At 40.1% G+C, this 19,995-nt stretch overlaps 1 protein-coding gene across 7 annotated transcripts in view; it reads left to right on the top strand.

The window, feature by feature from the left end:
• ANGPT1 (angiopoietin 1) overlaps window positions 1-19,995 on the top strand; it is a 222,952-nt gene that overhangs the window by 4,166 nt on the left and 198,791 nt on the right. For 3 of the 7 annotated variants that reach the window (XM_081116876.1, XM_081116871.1, XM_081116873.1), the window contains exon 2: window positions 12,456-12,730. Coding sequence is in view for 5 of the 7 variants with exons in the window: in XM_081116871.1 (XP_080972997.1) it covers window positions 12,456-12,730 (275 nt within the window). In the remaining 2 variants the exon portion in view is untranslated. Of the gene's footprint in view, window positions 1-2,869; window positions 2,982-11,874; window positions 12,731-19,995 lie in introns of those variants that run through there. The other 4 variants (XM_081116875.1, XM_081116874.1, XM_081116872.1 and 1 more) reach the window with 3 other exon arrangements.

Here is a 19,995-nt window from a genome sequence, read left to right as displayed (position 1 = left end):
AGTGATCCCCCCAGTAAGTCTTGCACCTACCTGACATTGTATATAGTTATTATGATATTATTGACTGTATTCCCTAAGCTGTACATCCTGGTCACTATTATGTAACTGCTGATTTGTACTTCTTAAACCCTTCACCCTTTTCATCCGCCCCCTAACCCCTCACCTATCTGGAAGTCATCAGTTTGTTCTCTGTATCTATGAGTTTGTTTCTATTTTGTTTGTTCATTTAGTTTTCTAGATTCCACATATAAGTGAAATCATATGGTATTTGTCTTTTTCTGTTGGACCATTTCATTTAGCGTAAGACCCTCTAGGTCCATCCATGTAGTTGCAAATGGTAAGATTTCGTTCTTTTTCCTGGCTGAGTAATATTCCACTGTATATATGTACCACTTCTTTTTATCTATTTGTCTTTAGATCAGAGCATAGTCCATTTACATTTAAAGTAATTATTGATAGGTATGTAGCTATTGCCATTTTATTTATTGTTTTCTGATGATTTTTGTAGCTCTTCTCTGTTCCTTTCTTATTCCCTCCCTCTCCCCCTCACTCTCTCCCTTCCATCCTCTCTAAAAATCAATGGAAAAAATACCCTTGGGTGAGGGTTAACAACCACCACCACCAGGTTACCCGATTTCATCTCTCCACAACCACTGCCTTCATGGAAGCCACCATCATCTGGGTCATTGAAAGAGCCTCCTCACTGGGCTCTAGGCTTTTGTCCTTGAGTTTCTACAGAGAAACTGCCCCTTTAAGATGCAAGACAAGTCACATCCATTTGTTCAAAGTTCATAATTGCTTTCCGTCTCAGACTAAAAGCCAGCATTGTTACACAGGCTGCGAGGCCCTCCAGGGTCTTTTCCCTCCGCCCTCTTCGTGCTAAAGGTGAGGGTGCAGCTGGCTCATGTCCGTCAAGTACACACCGTGAAAATGGTGGTCTTCTGTTTTCTTCAGCGTATTACGATGACCAGTCCCTAAAGTGAGATGGCTTGCTTAAACTCCATTTCTTTCATATAATCTTTTTTTTTTAATTCTTTATCTTTATTGTTGAGACTATTACAGATGTCCTCTTTTTACAAACCCCATTGATCGCCTCCAACCCACATCCATCCCAACCCCAGGCCTTCCCCAACCAATGTCTGTGTTCATGGGTTATGCTTATAAACATGTAAGTTCTTTGATTAATCGCTCCCCGCCCACACCCCCCTCCCGCCTTCCCGCTGAGATCCCTCAGTCTGTTCCATGCTTCTGTCTCTGGATTCACTTTGTTCATCAGTTTATTTTGTTTATTATATTCCACATATAAGTGAGATCATGTGATACTTGTCTTTCTCTGACTGGGTTATTTCACTTAGCATAATACATTCTAGTTCCCTCCATGCTGTGCCAAAGGATAAAAGGTCCTTCCTCTTTATGGCTGCATAGTATTCCATGGTGTGAATGTCCCACAGCTTTTGTATTTACTCATCTACTGATGGACACTTGGGCTGTTTCCAGATCTTAGGTATTGTAAATGGTGCTGCTATGAACATAGGGGTGCATAAGTTCTTTGTGATTGGTGTTTCGGGTTCCTTAGGATAGAAGTGGGATCACTGGGTCAAATGGCAGGTCCATTTTTAATCTTTTGAGGAAACTCCATACTGTTTTCCATAGTGGCTGCCGCAGTCTGCATTCCCACCAGCAGTGTACTAGGCTCCCCTTTTCTCCACAGCCTTTGCCAGCACTGTGGTTTGTTGATTTGTTGATGGAGCCATTCTGACAGGTGAGAAGTGATACCTCACTGTGGTTTTAATTTGCATGTCTCTGATGATTAGTGACTTTGAGCATTTTTTCATATGTCTCTTAGCCATTTGTATGGCTAAGGTCATTGGTCAAGGTCCTTATTTTCTAAGGATACAGTTTCTTCTTCTGTGGAATGGGTATGATTTTGTTTTAAGAGTTTAATTTGGTAATGTATATAAAGTGATTGATATACAGTAAATAGGCTGTAATGGTTAAATTTTCTTGGTAGCTTTCAGTTGCAACTCCTACAGTATTCCTTTGTCTAATTGGCTACCAAGTTCTCTTTCTTTATTGGTTTAACATATAAGAAAATGCATACTGAAATCAGGAAGATAATTTGTGAATCTAAATGAGCAGGTGCTTTCAAAGGACTGACTGAGGCTTTGGAAATATGTAATGGGTAAAAGCTTCAACTCTGGGATCAGAACACTGGTTTGTGTCCTGCCTGAAACTCCTCTAAGTTTATTTTTTCTCTGTAAAAATCATGACACTAAAAGTTCTTACATATTAGGTTACTGTGATTGTAACAGAACAGATAATGCAGGTGCAATGACTAGCAGTTCTGAACATATCACAGGTACTCAATAAATGTTAGCTATTATTAAACTGAGAGTGATTGATTCCTAACTTTTCCTTTAAATATTAACTCTCCTTTCACTTTTTTTGAACTGATGTGTTTTTATGGCTCTTTGAGGGATGTCAAGAAGGAATGTAAATTCACCAAGGGGAATGCAACTCTTGAGAAGAAATTTATTTACTGTTTCCCTAACACTTCCAAATACAAGACTAAACGGAGTGAAGATTTACTCTTCAGATACTACATACTTCACTAGTCTTCCAGTTGCCAGAATCAAGAAAAGAGCTGTTGAAATTCCTGGTCAATCATTAGTTTCAATTTCAGGCCTTCAGTTGGGCATTCCCATCAATGGACAGCATTATAAATAGGGCTGCTGCCAGCCCCCCACCATTTCCCCAGCTGAGACGTAAGGAAATCCTTCAGGTGCTCTCTGGCAGCGTAAGTGTGGAAGCCTCTGTTTCAGACGCTTTTTGTTTTTTGAGTTTTTTTGTTTTTGTTTTTGTTTTTTAGTATTTCTGATTTGACTACAGAGTGGAAACAATCCCAAGCACTTTGGACATGATGCAGACTTATCTTGAAGAACTGCGGCTACAATAGTCTTTTCCACAGATGTTGGCAGGAGGTATTGTTTTGTTTATTTTGCAAGAGAGGATGACTCAGTTGTTGATTGCACCAAGTCATGTTTCCCAAAGTGTGGTACATGTTGCATGGGGACATGAAATAGTTGGTGGGTGGCATGTGGACAGATATTCATCTTAATATTCTGTATTTATTTTAATGTACATTAGTAAAAAGCACAAGTGCTTGGTTTCTCAGATGCTCCTGTGTAAGGTAAATCTGAGATATGTAGAAAGCCTGAAATTTGAGTTAAGGAAACTGTTAGTTAAATAACAGGACAGGGGGCATGTTTTGATAAATACACTGAAGGTAAATGTGACACAGATTTAGGAAGCATTTGCAAATTATGCAGGCTTTTTGGTGCCTCTGGAGCTAACAGTGATCTATCTGTATATATCACAAGTAGAAGGAACATTTAACTATAGAAAATGAAAAGACTATGATAATCTTTTCCAATATTTTTGTCATTTATGGTCGTCTTCTATCCTAGCTTTACTTGTCACAATTCTTTCCTTTAATGATTTTTGCAAGACAAAGATAAAGAGGAAAGAACCACGACACATACTTAGTGAAAACAAAAAGTATAAACTTTTCAGACTTAATGGGTACTTCATTTAAGTTTACCATTAAAAAGACTGGTCTTTGCCTGTGAATTTATGAACTAAGAACCTAGTTAAGCCATTGTATTTTCACGTTTTATATACCAGTAGAATTTATTTTTTAATTTAATTGCTAAATTCCTAGTCTGATTAGAGCCTGAGGGGAAACAAAATTAGTTTTAGAGAAAAAATAAATAAAGTTTCCTTTGCTTATGTGCAAGTCATGTCAAGCTGTATATTTCTTATAAGATTAATAGTAAAGCACTTCAATTCTTTTTCATTTTATCAGAGGCAAACACTTGCTACTGTATCTCCCCATCCCAGGAAACAGAATGGGGTGGTATATGCCGCAAGTCTAGTTATAAAAGAAGCTCTTGAAAATAAGGTCATTTAATTGAATTGGCCGGAAATGACTCTGATAACAAGTCACGGTGACAGCCATAAATGGCATCCACGTTGCTGCCATGGTTCCAGGGGATAACATTTGTGTTACACACCAAATGTGATTTGTCTGCCCTCCTAAATGTCCCTGTGGATAGTGTGTTCCCACTAAATTGTTTCCAATCTTTTTCATTCATTCAGCATATTTATTGAGCACCTACTATGTGTCAGGCACTCTGTGTTCCAGGTGCGAGGGATGCAGCAGTGAGGAGGACATCGAAGTCCCTCCCCTCAAGGGAACCAGAGCTGTTTATGTGAACAATCATTGTGAACATGGTCACCATCCGTGTTAAAATGTGCTGCTTAAATATTGTGATTTTTAAAAGAGGTTCAGAAGTGATTTTAAACAATTAAGAGGAAAAATGATAACGAATTGAGTTAGGTAAACATAATCATAAAACAAACAACTTTAAAAGTAGGGCCATTTTTGAGTACAAGAAGGAGAATTCACACTTAGAAACAACTGATGTTCAGAGCCCTTGATATGCTCGAGACACTGTGCTCGGTACTTCATATCCATTATTTTATTTAATCTTCACATTGCCCCATAAAACGGCACAGAATCATCATCCTCACTTAATGGGTGAGGAAAATGAGCTTAGAATAATTAAATGTTTTGTCCATTGCAGTCCAATCTGATTTAATAGTATAAACAAGAAATAAACAAAAAACAAAAATGAAGCAATCTGTCTCCCACCTTAACCACTACGAAGCAGTTCATCCAACTGATAAGAAAGAGGAGAGTAAGATTACATTAACAGATGAAAATGAGGCTGAAAAAGAATGACAGATTTTAGAAAAATTCAGGGATCTTATTTCTATATTAAATTTGCAATACTGGTGAGTGATCCTTTTTGATACCTCTGGTGCGCAGATGTTGTCACAACTCTCTAACAAACAAAATCACAAAAATTCCTGGATCTTTGAGTCATCGCCTAATCAAGGGCAGGTATCAGCTTTGGCTGCAATGATTAGCCACCATCCAAGTGCCATTGCATGCGTAATTCATCAAATATTGACTCCAGCCATTCCTTTCAAATGAATGTTCTTTCTGAAGTTGGAAAAATTGAGACAAAGAGACCTTTGCATTTTTTTTCTATCTAGGAATCAAGATGTTTGTAGGGGAAAAGAAGAAAGGAGGAGATACTTAGTGAATTGCAAAGTGGTTTATATGCTTTTTCCCTGTAATAAAATTTCATCTCACTAGGTCTCTAATGGAAATCTTCCTTTATTCTGGTACGAGGGGAATGTTGGCATCTGTATTTCTATTTGGTAGTCTCCAGGTGTTTGTTTTCTTTTCTGTGGGTACTTGTAGACCTATCTGTGTTGTAGAATTAACAAGTAACCTCACACTGGAAAGTATTTCTATGATGTTTCTTAAATGGTTCTTCAACCAGGACAATGTCTGTGGGTAGCTGGGAGTGTTAGATACCGTGCGATTGCCACTTCTGGGATTTGCTTTGGAATCTGTGAATTCTGAGTCTCTTACATGACTCTCCAGAATGTGAAGTCTTGGGGTCTAAGCAGTATAAGTGAATGAAAAACCTCCACTCACTCGAGTGTGATGCTTCTGTGTCTTCAGATCTCATCATAAAGATGAATCTCAGAGGGAAGGCAGGGGTGGGAGAGTAGGTGGGGAGAGATTAATCAAAAAACTTATATGCATAAATGCATAACCCCTGGACACAGACAATAGTGTGAGGAAGGCCTGGGGGTGGGGTGGGTGTGTGGTGGAGGGAATAAAAATAAAAAACACACACACACTTATATGCATATATCCATAACCCATGGACACACACAATAGTGTGGGGAAGGCCTGGCCTGGGGGGGGTGCGGATGCAGGGTGGAGGAGATCAGTGGGGAAAAGGGGGGACATCTGTAATACTTTAAACAATAAAAATAAATTTCAAAATATTGAAGTGAATGATTCTGTCAGTCAGTCAGCTGGATCACAGATATTTATCAGTTGCCTCTTGTGTGCCAGGAAAAGGGATAGAGTGACAGACAGTCCCAGTCCTAGAGAGGCTCTAATCTAGTATGAAAGACCAATGTGAAATAAATGACTTTAATTATATTCACATTAACAGTCTGTGTAACCCAGATGTTAGCTGTTCCCATGTTTGGAGCAAAGACCAACAAGTCTTCTCATTTATCCTAAAGAAGTTAATTGCCCCAAAGCATCTATTTTACTGAAAAAAATATGAGGGATTTTATCTCACAGGAAACACCATTTCACTCCAAACCTCCGTACTTGATATATCTTCACAAGTTTCTCATAACCACACAGCCACAACTTTCCTGTTTCTTCTGACTCTTCTCTAAACCTCTCTAGCTCCAGTCCTCTGTTTGCAGATCTTTGAGTCCCTTCACTTCTTTCCTAGGTGGAACAAGTGAGTCCTGTCTCATCTTTTTTTAATGTGCCTAGCTATAATTAAAAACTGACTTGGCACGCAAGACATAATACTAAGTTTCTCTCATTAGAAGGCAGGGGGATATTTATATAATATATATATATTTTTATTTTCGTCACCTACCTCTATATCTCCACACACTGCAGTGTTACCACCTCTTTGCAAAAGTCTTCCCGATTGTTTTGGGAGTTCCCAATGGATATTTCATATGTACTCACGAAATGCTCTCAGTTACTAGGTGACAGCCTCTATCTGCTTGCTTTTCTCTTTAGCCCCCTTTGGTGTTCCCGTCTGGTGTGGGCACCTTTGTTGCCTACATAGTTGAGTGACAGAGTCTTGGCCTTGCCTCCAAGGATTCCAGCCAGTGCCCTCCTTTTATACACAGCTGTCATGACCACAGCCCTGCTAATATTTTTGATTCCTACAAGTGCCAGAGCAGAACTATAGACTATGCTATGGTGCCCTTAGAAGATAGGGCATATTCTAAGAATATATTTATAGAATATGTGCTGAACGCTGTTGTGTTCAGTGTGCAAGGGAAGAGAGCACTCTCCCACCCCTTTGCCATCCATCATAGGGTGTCATCTGAATACCAGGGGAGTGCCTGATGGTGTTTTTGAGAAATAAGTTGTTTTATTTTATATTGTCTAATTTTATTTTAGATCCTGGGTGATAATAAAGATCTGTAATGGGAGATATGGCACAGACTAACCATTTAGAATGGACCCAAAGCATAACCGAAAAATTAGATCGGATGTTGGTTAGCAGTTGCAACAACCATACTGCTTAAGATTAGCTCTGTTTTGAAGGTCGTGATGTGGTAGGAAGTTAGACGTGCAATGGGCCAGGTACAGAAGGTCACCAGGGTGGAAAGCCCCAGGTGCCTAGGAAAGGACAATTGTAGGGTAGGACCTGCCCCAGGGTGACCTTTCCTCCCTCTCCCCCCAGGCACATTACTATTACCTCCCTCACTCCCAAGCTCCTAGGTCCCTTCCTTTGGCTCTACAGATTGTTTCCTCAGCCCATTTCTTCTATGAATTACTTTTTCTACCTCTGTGATTTTCTCTTATAGTTTGGGTCTTGGCTCTGAATTCTCTCCCAGCCAGAGCTCAAGTACCAAGGTTGGTGAACCCAGGTCCGGTCTGACCCCACTGTTATAACACCTGGTGCTATTCCCTCTGCCCCCAACATTATGGTGCCGTGACTTGGATTATGTGGCTGGATTCCAGAGAAGCCCACCCAGGACCACCTTATAGACCCAGACTCTTGCTAGGTACCAGCAGGAACCCATTGTGCCCCACAAGCTCCTTGCTTTGCATGGGGTGGACTTGGGTGAGCTGCTTGGAATTCTAGACCTCTTTGTTTTAAGGTAAGAAGCTGACTTTCTTTGAGCAGTTGTTTTTTGTGGTTTTTTTTTTTAAATCCTCATAGCGGAGCTAAAGGTTAAGGGTTGAGAGACCCTAGGCTAAAGATAAGAATTGAGAAAACTAAAGACAGGAGTGAAAAAAAAAAAAAAAGAAAGGATGGCTGCTTTTTAACTTGGGCTTTTCAGTTGGAATTGCTTTCTGAGGGTCTGAACAAAACCTTTTGCTGGATAAATGAGAACCTAAACTCTCTTGGCTCTGAAAATAAGCAGCTTCCCTCTCCCTAATAGGCCTCTTAAAAGACCAGGGCTCTTGGGAGCGTGAAAGACAGGGAAACACATCACTAGCCCAACTACTGGAGACAGAGCTGTAGGGTGAGTTTTCTGTTCAAGTTGACAAAGGTACTAGGCACCCCTTGTATGGACAAACACAATAAAGGGGCTCCCCATTAAGGCTAGCTAAGACTGGAGGTCATTAAGTGAGGGAAGCCTTGCTTGAATAGGTGCCGGAAGGATTTGGGGTGCCAGGTGCCTGCAGGGTGGCCCAAAACAGCCAGACTATCAGGGATACCTCTAACTCTCAGCTTGGAACATATCTGTCTCTGTAGATGGGGAACCAGATCACAATACCTCGAGATACCCCTTTGGGATGTATACTCACCAACTGGGAGAAATATAACTCTGAGTCCCTCAAGAAAAGGAGGCTAATCCTTTGCAACACGGCCTGGCCCCAATATAAAGTGAGCAGTGGAAAGGTTTGAGGTCTTCCCCTGGGACCTCCCTTAAAATCTCCACCCTTAAAACCCTTAGGATGAAGGACCCAGCTCACTCCCCCTCCTCTTTAGAATAAATTTGACTTCATTCTAATTCTAGGCACACTCACCCCAATATTGCTATAGATGTGGCCAGTCATGTAATTGATACTAAGGTAGTTAGCTCATTCACTCACCTATTTCTTCTTTCATTCCTTCAAAGTGTATAGTAAGTGCTGGGAAATCGATGATTAAAGAGAGGATATCACTTTGTGGACTCATAGCTAAAGGGGGAGACTGAAACAGAAATATAGAGAGAGCAGTTTGAGAAGTGCCGTTATGAAGATATGAAGAAAGGGTTATTGAAATACGTCACAGAGAGCCACTTACTGGGCCTGGACTAAGCTTCACAGAAGAAGTGACAGACTCAGTCTTAGGACAGATTTATGGCCATCAGGTTCCCATGGAAATGCTGTTCTCTGTCCCTCTGGGAATTTCAGGGTGAGCCTGTGTTTACCAGGGCTATTATAAATATGAGATCAGAAGCTTTTTTTTTTATTGATTTGAGAGAGAGAGAGAGAGAAACATTGATTTGTTGTTCCACTCATTTATGCGTTCATTTGGTTGATCCTGATGGGGGATCGAACCTGAAGCCTTGGTGTGTTGGGACGACGCTCTAACCTACTGAGCCACTCAGCCAGGGCCAAGATCAGAGTCTCAGAGCATATGCCTCCTTATTCCAGAGCTCTGCTGATGAAAGTAAAATACAAAGATACAAAGCTTTCAAGATCAAGCTCCCTCAGTATACAATTGAATGGAATTATTTACTTCTTTAGAACATTTTTTAACCTTTTTTGGAGGTGTGATAGAGGAATTTAAATATATATATATGGCCTGTACTTTATACTGCTTACTAAATTCTAAAGTCTGCTAAACTGTACCATTTCTGAATAATCAGCAACAGTCTTGGTGTTGGTTAGGGTCAGGTCCCTGAAAGCCTATGGTGTTTAGCGTATAGATTAGGATCCTCGGAGGCACCCAGTGTTTCCTCAGCTGGCGTCCCAAAGCATATGAGTCCATTCCCCATGTCCCTGTGTTTTCTAGTTGCTTTAAATTGATCTTGAGACTTTTCCCCCTAGATTGACACTTTTAGTGTCATGGTTTTGTGTGTGTGTTTTTTTCTGGAAAAGAAATCAATCCATCTCTCTCTCTTTTCTGTCACGGTGTCTGTGTCCCCTCTCCTTTTTTTACTTATATTTCAGGCTTCTCTATCTTAGTTTGTCTACTTTTCTCTCAGGAATTGTGCATTCCTTCTTTTCATTTTTCATATTGGAAAAGTTTACATGAACAAGCACATATAGATACACACACAAACACACACACACAGAGGAACAGATTTCTAACAATCTTGGCTGATAAAAAAACACAGGAGCACTTTAATAGAGCCCTCACTGCTCACCCGTGTGTCTTCTGCCGATTGTCGGCTGTATTTAGTTCTTAACAAAGCACTTATAGGTGTTGGTTTTGGACTAGCTTCTTTCCAGGGATAGTTTTCAAAGCAAGCAATGTCAGAAAGTGTTCTTAGTCAAATCTATGCTTTGCCAGTCCATTTCATGGTTGTGGGCCCTTGAAAACTCGATTATATGGGTTACCTGTCACTCTTTTTGTGTGTTTTTTGGGTACAGAGAAAAGATTAAATCACTTTGGCAGCATAATCTGGTTTTTAATCAGTTCATTTTCTTCTGAGTACCATCAGTTAACCTGCTTTCGAACTGTGCGTCTGTGCAGCGGGAGCCCTTTTGGAAGCCTTTTGGCCGGCTTGGCGGTCAGAGCGGAAGCTCGGTTCAGTTGGGCAGAGTTCACTTACTGGCACCATCACTTATGTGAGTTGTGACCAGTTAGCCTTTCTGCGGCTCAATTTTCCCATCAATAGAATGGCTCAGACATAATATCCATGTCTTAGGTTTGTTCGGATAATTAAACGAGGTTGTAAGGAGTGCTTAGCACAAGCCTGGAAAATAGGAAGCTCTTAATAAATGTTGTTATTATTTATGTGAGCGACATGTCAGCAGCAGGAGGCATGCAATGTCAGGATGAAACTGCAGAAGCTGTTCGAAGACTTTATTGCTATGTTTGGTATTATGTGCATCTGAATCTGTCAGATCAGAAATTTGTTCTTTGGTGTGGAAAGGACTGATAAATCTCAGCACATTTTAGTTCAGAGTAAATCACATTGTTTCTGGAATGTGTTTGGCTCTCGCCTCTAACTTCTCCCAACATGCCAACCTCTAACCTCTAACCCCCCACCTTTCCAGGACATGACAGTCAACATCTCTGGCTTCTGTTTTCACACCATGACTACATTGAGAAGCTCCGTTCCATAAAATCCCTCCCAGTTCTTGATGAGAGCCACTGCTCATAATTCATGTTTTCTGCACATACTTAGTAAAGATCTCAGTGCTGTAACCTTAATTCTATAATTATCACCTGTTTTTTATATTTTACTAATCCCTTTGTTCAAATGTGTACACCCTAGATTTGGGAAACTACCTTCTGATAATGTTTGTTCTTTTACTTAATAGGAGAAGCACAGAGATTTCTCCTAGATGGCCCTTTCCTGGCCCATTGGCACACCTGATACATGTTTTTATTCCCTCAGATAGTTTTTCTATGCAGCCACAGGAGAATTTATGAACTTTCATACCAGTAGTAAAGATAGCTACAGCAACACCAAAGAGGTCCTTGTGACATAGATGATTAGGATATACCACAGGAATTAATAATTCTCAAGCCACTGTCTTAAATTGTTACCACACTGTTTTTGTAAGGAAGTTGCTCAATTTATATACACAGAACACACAGGGCTGCATTCTAACCAGGAACTAGTTTTATTTAAAATCCATATCTCAGAAAGTACTCATATTATACTAGTTAATATGCACATGCTATATTCCTTTGAGTGATACGTTGTGAAACATTTTTGCTAACTTGACGTTCCCTGATAATTTTCTGCAACTCCTGAAAGTCTAAGTGAATGCAGTGAAAGAATACCCTCTTCATAAATGGTTTTTAATATCTTTTTCTCCAGAGTCAAGAATACATTTTTTAAAAATATTAATAATTATACAGATTTATCATTCATAAATAAAAAATAATTTCACTGGACACTATGCCAATTTTCTTCTTAGCGTTCCCCAGCTCAATAGAGACTTTAAAAACATGCTGCTCCTTTGCTAGTTAGTAGGTCAGCATGCACACGAAAAGTGTATTAAGGTGGACTGCTCTATTTATTGATTTGCCTTGAGTCTGCTAAAGGCCCCAGACGATTGTGTTTGGGCGGGGCGGGAGGGCCCTGCAGGATCGAGGTCACGCGCATCTAGCCAATTTGTAAGACGATCCCGCTCCTCCAAGCCATCAGCAGTCCTGCGAAGGGGCACCCTCATGCATTCCTGTCAAGTCATCTCCTGAAAGGCTGCCTGCCTCCAGCTTGGCTTGGATGTGCAACCTTAATAAAACTCACTGAGGTCTGGGAGAAAATAGCAGATCTGCAGCAGATAGGCTAGAGGAAAGGGTCTAGAATATGTACCCGCAGCTGACTCAGGCAGGCTCCGCGCCGACCGGTCACACAGAGAGGAAACAATAAATCTCAGCTCCTATGCAATAAATATCTCCAGTTTTAACTAAGGAAACTATCATCACGGTGAAATCAGAAATAACATTTTAGGACAAAGCTAACAAATGGCTAGTTTTCTGTGATCCTTCTTCAAAAGCTTTCTTTGACCGGGAGAAAGTCAGAGACCAGCAGTTTTACCTGAAATAAAGAAGTAGCGTAAAGGTCAGAAGAAAGGAGCGAGCTTTGCGAGAGGCACGGACGGAGCGCTGGCCGTACAATGACAGTTTTCCTCTCCTTAGCTTTCCTCGCCGCCGTGCTGACTCCCGGGGGTTGCAGCAGCCAGCGCCGGAGCCCAGAAAACGGCGGGAGAAGATACAGCCGGATTCAGTATGGGCAGTGTGCCTACACTTTCATCCTTCCAGAACACGACGGCAACTGTCGTGAGAGCAGGACGGACCAGTACAGCGCCAACGCTCTGCAGAGGGATGCGCCACACGTGGAGCCCGACTTCTCTTCCCAGAAACTTCAGCATCTGGAGCATGTGCTGGAAAACTACACTCAGTGGCTGCAAAAAGTAAGCGATTGCTTTCGGTTTCTAATTGCAGGGAGCCTTTTCCGTTCTTGCAGCGGAGCAGAGGCAGAGATCCTTAGGGGAGCGTTTGTGTGTTTACCTTTTGCTCCGGGGGTGGGGGCGCCGTGTTTGCAAATGCAGGGGGGCTCGCTCCCTGCGACTTCGCGGGGGAGCCAAGGGTTTTAGGTTGGTGCCAGCTTAGGGAGGGATGGTGGCTCCCCATTTGTGACAGCTGTTTTTCTCTTAAAATTTAGCTTGAGTTTTCTGACTGTCAAAACCCAACTTTGAAAAAAAAGTGCATTTCGAGCAAGTTGGCAATAATAATCACGATACTGATTTAGGATCAAATAGATTTGACAACAGGAAAGTTTGTGCAGCCAGGATGGGAAATTATCACTAAATGCTTATTTTTCAACCACTAATAAAGTTAACATGAAATGAGAGTAAGTATGAAGTGTGATATTTGGTTGGAGAAATTGTATCAATTTGTAATGTAAACTAAATTTTAGCAAATAGTACAACAGTAGAGGACTGTTTTTTCTTTATTTCTGTCATATTTTCTTCTGTCCTTGAGGGGAAAAAGTCAGGATACATTTTAATGTGACTGCATCAGGAAGAGGTTGTTTGACCCTGTGAAAGGAGAACTAGAGCTGGTGGTGGCTGCTCCCAAAGTCCTGCACCTGCAGATTTGGGCTGAGCTCAACATGTAGGCTTGGCTGTATCTCAGCTATTTTCCTGAGGTGCCTTTTTTCCCCCCTCAGGGTATGGTAGTTATAGACTGTGCCATGTAGGAGTGTACGTATGCAGACCAATGCTAATGCTGAGTATGCATATAATCCCAATTTATAGAAATTAAATGGAATATTTTATGCAGTATTTCACGATAAACCATTTAAAATCTTTATTGAAAATATGCCTGCTAAAATGTGAAACAGTTCCTGCAGTTCATCCTCGCTTTGCTCTGTTTAATCGAGTAACAGGTGAACAGGAGATAAATGTGTTCAGCTTGTTACTATAAGGGGCAAATACCCCTATTTGTGAAAAGCCTCCCCTCCACCCCCCAGGGTCTTTGCAGAAAACCCACTTAGCGCTTATAGATAGGAGTGCAGCCAGTCCAGTCTTCAAGTTAGTCAATTAACAGAGCAAACCTTTAAAGAAGATAAAGGGTAGGAAAGGATAAGTTTTCTTTTTGTTCCTGTGTGGCCACACTCCCTCAGACCACCGCCTGCTGAATCATGCCGAGTAAGAGTTATTCTACTTTTGTCCACTAGGGACTGAACTAAGATCACTGTTATTTTATTTGACATGTTAACTGAAACTCAGTAGTTTTACAGTTTCCAAACCCAGAATTGTAGTTAATCTTTCCATTGTGGACTACACGTAAAAAAAAAAAAAAAATCTATAGATAGGTGGAAGTATATAAAGCAAGCAGAATTCTGCACTCTTGCCGATTGTAACTTAAATTTTAGACACTAATTACAGCAGCTGTTTATAACAGTATATCTGTTTTTTCTTTGGAAAACTTATTTCCATAGGAAACGAACTTGGTTGAATTGCTTGTTACTGTTCTCAATATACTGTCCATATAGTTTTTAATGAGCATTCAATCATCTTAAATGAGTCTGGATTCTTTGAGGGGGTTAGGGAAGGAAATTTAGTCCCTAATTGTCTTAAATGAGCTATTCTACCAAAAATGTAATATCTTGTTTGTTTAAAATATACAATTAAAATGGTGAGTTAAACATAGTAATGCATATTTTTTGTTGCTATGCAATTATTCATCAGTGACAGGGTAAATACATGACTCTACTGGGCTTAAATCATTCACATGTTTCCGATGTTAGCTTAGTGTGTGAAATAAATTTGATTTTTGTTTGTATTGTTCCTGGTCAATGATTATTGTATAGTTTTCAGATTGTAGCCAAGCATAACTATTACACTAATCTTTGCTAGCTTGCATCCAACTGAATGTATGCTGAAAAGATCCCTGTGGGTATGAGTCAGAGCAGTCTGGCCTGACTATTGTCTGTTTAAATTTGCATATCTTTTGTCATTGTTAATGCAATTGGTCTGAGGATCAAGAAACCAAATAATTGCATTCAGCAAAGAACTTGCTAAGGGCTCTCATAAGTTTCCCTTAATTAGAGGCCTTCACTTCAAGTTCTAAATTTTATGTAATGTATTTATTTTGATAATTCAAATGGAAATCTTTTTACTGTAACCACTTGGTACTATTAGTACTGGAATTTGTACTACTATTTCGATTCCAAGTAGTTGTGTTAGGATAAGAAGCAGTGCACTGCAGAAACCGAGACTGTCAGTGTGTAAGTGCAATTAATTCATCCATTTATTCAGCAGAATAATTAATCAAAGCGCTGTGAATGTTATGCCACTCATGGAATCACTATCAGGAGAGTGTCTGATGTAGAATGTGTGTTATCAATGCTAGATGCAGCCAGATGGTAATTTATGTTAATCTAGTACTTCCTTGAAATTTGATAGACAGGATTCTTTTCAATGTTCTTCACAAGACACTGGCTGTCACTAAAAGTCCCCTCTGATACACTCTCAGATCTCATTCCTCAACTTTTCTGGTCTTGCACCTGAACAAGATGAGCAGCAGGGTACGCAAGGGGCAGAGATGTCCGGTCACTGTAAGGACTGGAACTGTTACCTGTTAGGACTGGGCTCTTGATGTGATGGGTTTCATTCACAGAGCTCAACTTTCCATGCTAACTTGTTGATTAACACCAATATAAGGTAGGTTAATAGCATTATCCTCATTTGTCAGATGGGGAGGAACAATAAATGATACGCTCAAAAATCACCATTTTAGCCCTGGCTGGGTAGCTCAGTTGGTTAGAGCATCGTCCTGGTACACCAAGGTTGTGGGTTCGATCCCTAGTTAGGGCACATATAAGAATCAGCCTATGAATCCATAAATAAGTGGAACAGCAATTGATGTTTTTTTCTCTCGCTCTCTCAAATCAATAAACTTAGAAAAAAATTTTAAAATCTCCATTTTATTGGATGAAATACCTGGGCTATATGTCTAGGTTTGACTCTTGTCTATCATACAGCTTTTTTCAGAATTATAGCAAACCACACTCAATACCTGAGAGTGACCAGATTATCAGGATAGTAATTACAAATGATGATGATGATCTTTTAAAAACCATGTATTATATATATTAAGCCATACTACTGTCCACTAGAATGTGACCTCCATGAGGCCAGTGACCTTGTTTTTGTCCATTGCCATATCCCCAGTTCTAGAACAGTATATAGTCCATGGTAGGTAGACAATACATCTTTGTTGAATGAGCAAATGAATGCATTGTTTATGTGTTGCAGTGTACACTTTACTATGTACTATTAACATTTTGTTTTGGCTATATACCTACCTCCCTAAATAGATTGTAAGGCGTCAGTGGGGCAAGGGCTACATCCTATTATTATTTTTGTCCTAATAGTAATTAAAGCAATACTTGGGTTTAGAGTAAGTGGTTATTAATTATTCTAATTGTACTTATCCAGTGATCTAGGCTCTCAGAGAAGTCCACAGTCGCCCCAGCTTGTCCTCTTGATTATTCTTTAAGGATTAGCTTTGTTGCCAGTTTCTTCAGGAAAGCTGCCCACACTTCACTTCCCCTCCCAGTGTTGTTACAGTGCATTGCAGGTACCCTGTTAGCACTGCACTTCCATGTTGTGTGGTTGTCGTCATTTTTAGTATTCGTTTTAAGTCCTGTTTTTCCACTCGGACAATAGTGTAGTGAATGTCTCTTTATCCATTTTTATATCGCCTAAGATGTTTGTTTATTAAGTGTCTGAACAGTTATCTCTGTTATCATCATCATCTAAAAATTAACAAAAACCAAAACATCAAGTGTTCAAGTGTATAGTCCTGGGTATAAAATAATGCAAGTTAAGGGACCTTGTAACTGCTTTCAGATGCTAACGTTGCTTTGTTCTTTGGTGGTAAGTTACTTGAAGTACAGCTAGATCTTCTCTTGGGAGGAAAAGAATTTTGTGCTTCCAGCCCAGAAGGCAGTCATTCACTGTGTACAACATTGGCACGTACTTACACATCATAGGTTCACATGTGAATCTAAGTAACTCGGACGGGCTTCTCATCTGTGCATTGTTTTGGTGGCTGCTGACTGTTCAACACTGAGCCAGAGAGAATGCTCTGTATCTTATCTGCACGTGTGGGAAGACTTCCTGAATGTGTGAAATGAGCAGACAGTTGATTCGTATGTTTTAAAAAATTTATCACTAAACTTGAAGAAAATATACATACGTGATTTATGAATAGAGGTAGGAAAAATGACAGTTGCAAGAAAGGTTAATAGGAGTAATTATCTTTTAAATCCAGTTGTAGAAATGTACTCAACCAGCTTTATTTAAAAACTAACGCCTGATTCTCAAGCCAAGTAGGAGCCCTTTAGTTAATAACCCTATATTAACTTCTCAGCAAATAGTTAGGTGTTATTGTTTGCCTGTAATATACTAGAATCAAAAGATCCAAGAAGGCATAAAAACTTTTTGGGCCCTAGAAGTTGGGCAGTTGGAGCTATAAAGGCCTTTTGAAATTCTCTGTAGGAAGGAGCAAGCCTCTCCCCAAACTATCTCCATTGTGGATCTCCAGTTTTAAGACCGTGGCAAGTAGGTCCTTTACTGTGGGTGACTGCAGCCCTCCCTTAGCTCTGACGCTGCCATTTCACAGTGAGCCTTGTTTTACCAGCACTTATCTCATAAGTAATTATGGGTTCAGTGTAATTTAAAATGAATAAGAATGTGTCCTTCTTTCCTTAAAATCCCCCTACAGTTTTTCATTATGTGAAAATAAAATCCAAATTTCTTAACCATAAGGGCCTATAGGATCTGTTCCCACACTTCTCTCCGGATTCATCGTCTACCACCTTTCCTTCATTCCAGACACTTCAGAGACAATTGCCTTCTTGTTATTTCTCCAACAGACCAGTTCATTCCTGTCTCAGGGACTTTACATGCTGTTCACTTAGCTCAGAAGATCCTTCCCCCCGAACTTGGCGTAGATGGTTCTCTCTCTTCATTTCAGGTCTTTGCTCAGAAGCCCTCTCAGAAAGTCCCTTCTAGGCACCATTACCTACCACCTCCCCCCACTCTGCTAAGTGACTTTCTATCATATTATACTGTATTATTTTTTTGTCACATTTACCACTGTGTGACCTCTTATGGCTCAGTGTTTATCACATTATTTATTCTGTTCCCCTCTACTAAGAATATAAATACCGCAAGAGTTCCTTGCCTGTGTCGTTCCCTACAGTATGCCTCACTCCTAGAAGAGTGTGTGACACAAATAGGACCCCATTAAATACTTGCAGAGTATATTCTCCCAGACCCTGCAATCTATGAGGTAGAGACTGTGCCTCTCTTGTTCACCAGTTTTTATTTATTATTTTATTTTTTATATCAGATCAGCTTTTCTAGCACAATGCCTGGAACATAGTTGGAAAAAAATACTTTTTTTAATGAATAGAGAAATGAATGACTTCCACGGGCAAATTTGGACTATAATTAAATATGTGTATGAAAATGAGACCTAACTATATTTTGTATATTATCCTGAAAACTGTAATTAGAGAAATTTTAATTTGCTTTTGAGTTTCTATCCTTTATGTCAAAGGTCAGCAGACTGTGGCCCTTTAGCTAAATCCTGCCAACCACTTGTGTATGTAAATAAAGTTTTATTGAAACAGCCACACCCATTTTCTTAGATACTGTATATGGCTGCTTTCTTCCTAAGAGGCAGAGTTGAATTGCTGCAACAGAGACCAAGTGGCCCACAGAGGCTAAAATTTAATATCTAGCCTTTTACAGAAAATGTTTGCTCACCCTGGTTCTATATCACAAAAGGTACATGGTATTAATATTAGGACCATTGCAAGGTAAATTGTGAGGTTTGTTGTGTGGGAAAAAAGATCGCCATCCAGGAGGCCAAGTAACCTTCAGGTCCGTGCCAGTTGGCAGAGAGCCTGACTAAGCTATTCCTTGGCTTGGTATTGAGACATGCTGTGAGGTGACATTTTAGAGTGGTGCGGGCAGGGAAATTTCATGTCTTTTCTTTCCCCTGTCCATCACATCCTGTGAACACAGAAATATTCCGAAAGCAGATACATGTTAAAAAGGAAAAGCACCTGAATAACAGGACTGATCAGCAGCCCCTGGATAAGCAAGGATGGGTGCCAGGGTTCTCTGCTTTATGAACCTGTTTCATTCGTTGGTTGTGGCATCAGCAGGAATGTTGACAAAACATCGGAGGCATTCTGTTTTCATAGGAATTGGACTTGGGCTCAGCCTTTTACTTTCAGTCTATTTAGAACTTTTTTCTTTCTCTCTCATTTGTTTAGATATAAACATTACAAGTATTCCCACTTGTGTAGATGAGAAGAGGGGAGGAGCAACAAGTGGGTTGCTCAGCTACAAAATACAGAGCTTTACGAGCCCCTGTGCTATATAATTTGCTAATTAAGGAGGTTTTGTTTTTATTCTGCCAGGACCTTGTCTCTTTGTGGAAACATCAGCAGTCTTTCCCTGGGTCTTGTGTTCTTTTCTTTTAAAAATGCCACAAGTTATATTGTGTCATTTGCGTAGATGCACAACCCCAATTACATTCTGAGTCATCCTTGCCTATTGTTCCGATACAAGATTATCTTTTGCTCTGACATTCGGAAGTTCCAAACCCCCTTTGGTCCTGGCCCCACAGTCTGAGGGAAAGAGGAAGGGCCTCTTAGTGTTTAAATCTCTTTACAGAATGTACAAAAGATGTGCCCCCTCCCTTATCAAAGAGCTTTCTAAAGAATGAAACACTCTATAGATTATCTTTTTTTATATTTGGAGGCGCTGTACCTAAGCAGTCTTTTCTAATTTATACATAGAAATAGTAGAGGTGAGAGGTTTGCAGACTTGTTTGGTCTTAGTTGCCTTTCCAAGTGATCTGCTTTCTTCCTTCAAGCAATTGAAAAGGTAATATTTAACAGAGAAAGTGATGCAAATCATGTAAAGCCAGATACAACCCCACTGGTAGCTAATAGTTTGATCAGTGATATATTTGGGCATATGTAGATCTTTTCCTTTGGCAGTAAGTAAGAATGTAGAGTAAAATAAATGTAATAAATGTTACTTGTTTTTATATATGCTGTGCGACTGTGCAGTCAGTTATTACAGGTCTACATTGGCATGCGTTTTCTAAGTTCGTGTTGAACTATTGAAAGAGCGTGCAGATT

Source organism: Miniopterus schreibersii (assembly GCF_964146895.1).
Source record: "Miniopterus schreibersii genome assembly, chromosome: 17".
NCBI lineage: Eukaryota > Metazoa > Chordata > Mammalia > Chiroptera > Miniopteridae > Miniopterus > Miniopterus schreibersii.
The sequence above is the reverse complement of the archived record's forward strand: the minus strand, read 5'-3'. Positions and strand labels throughout refer to the sequence as shown.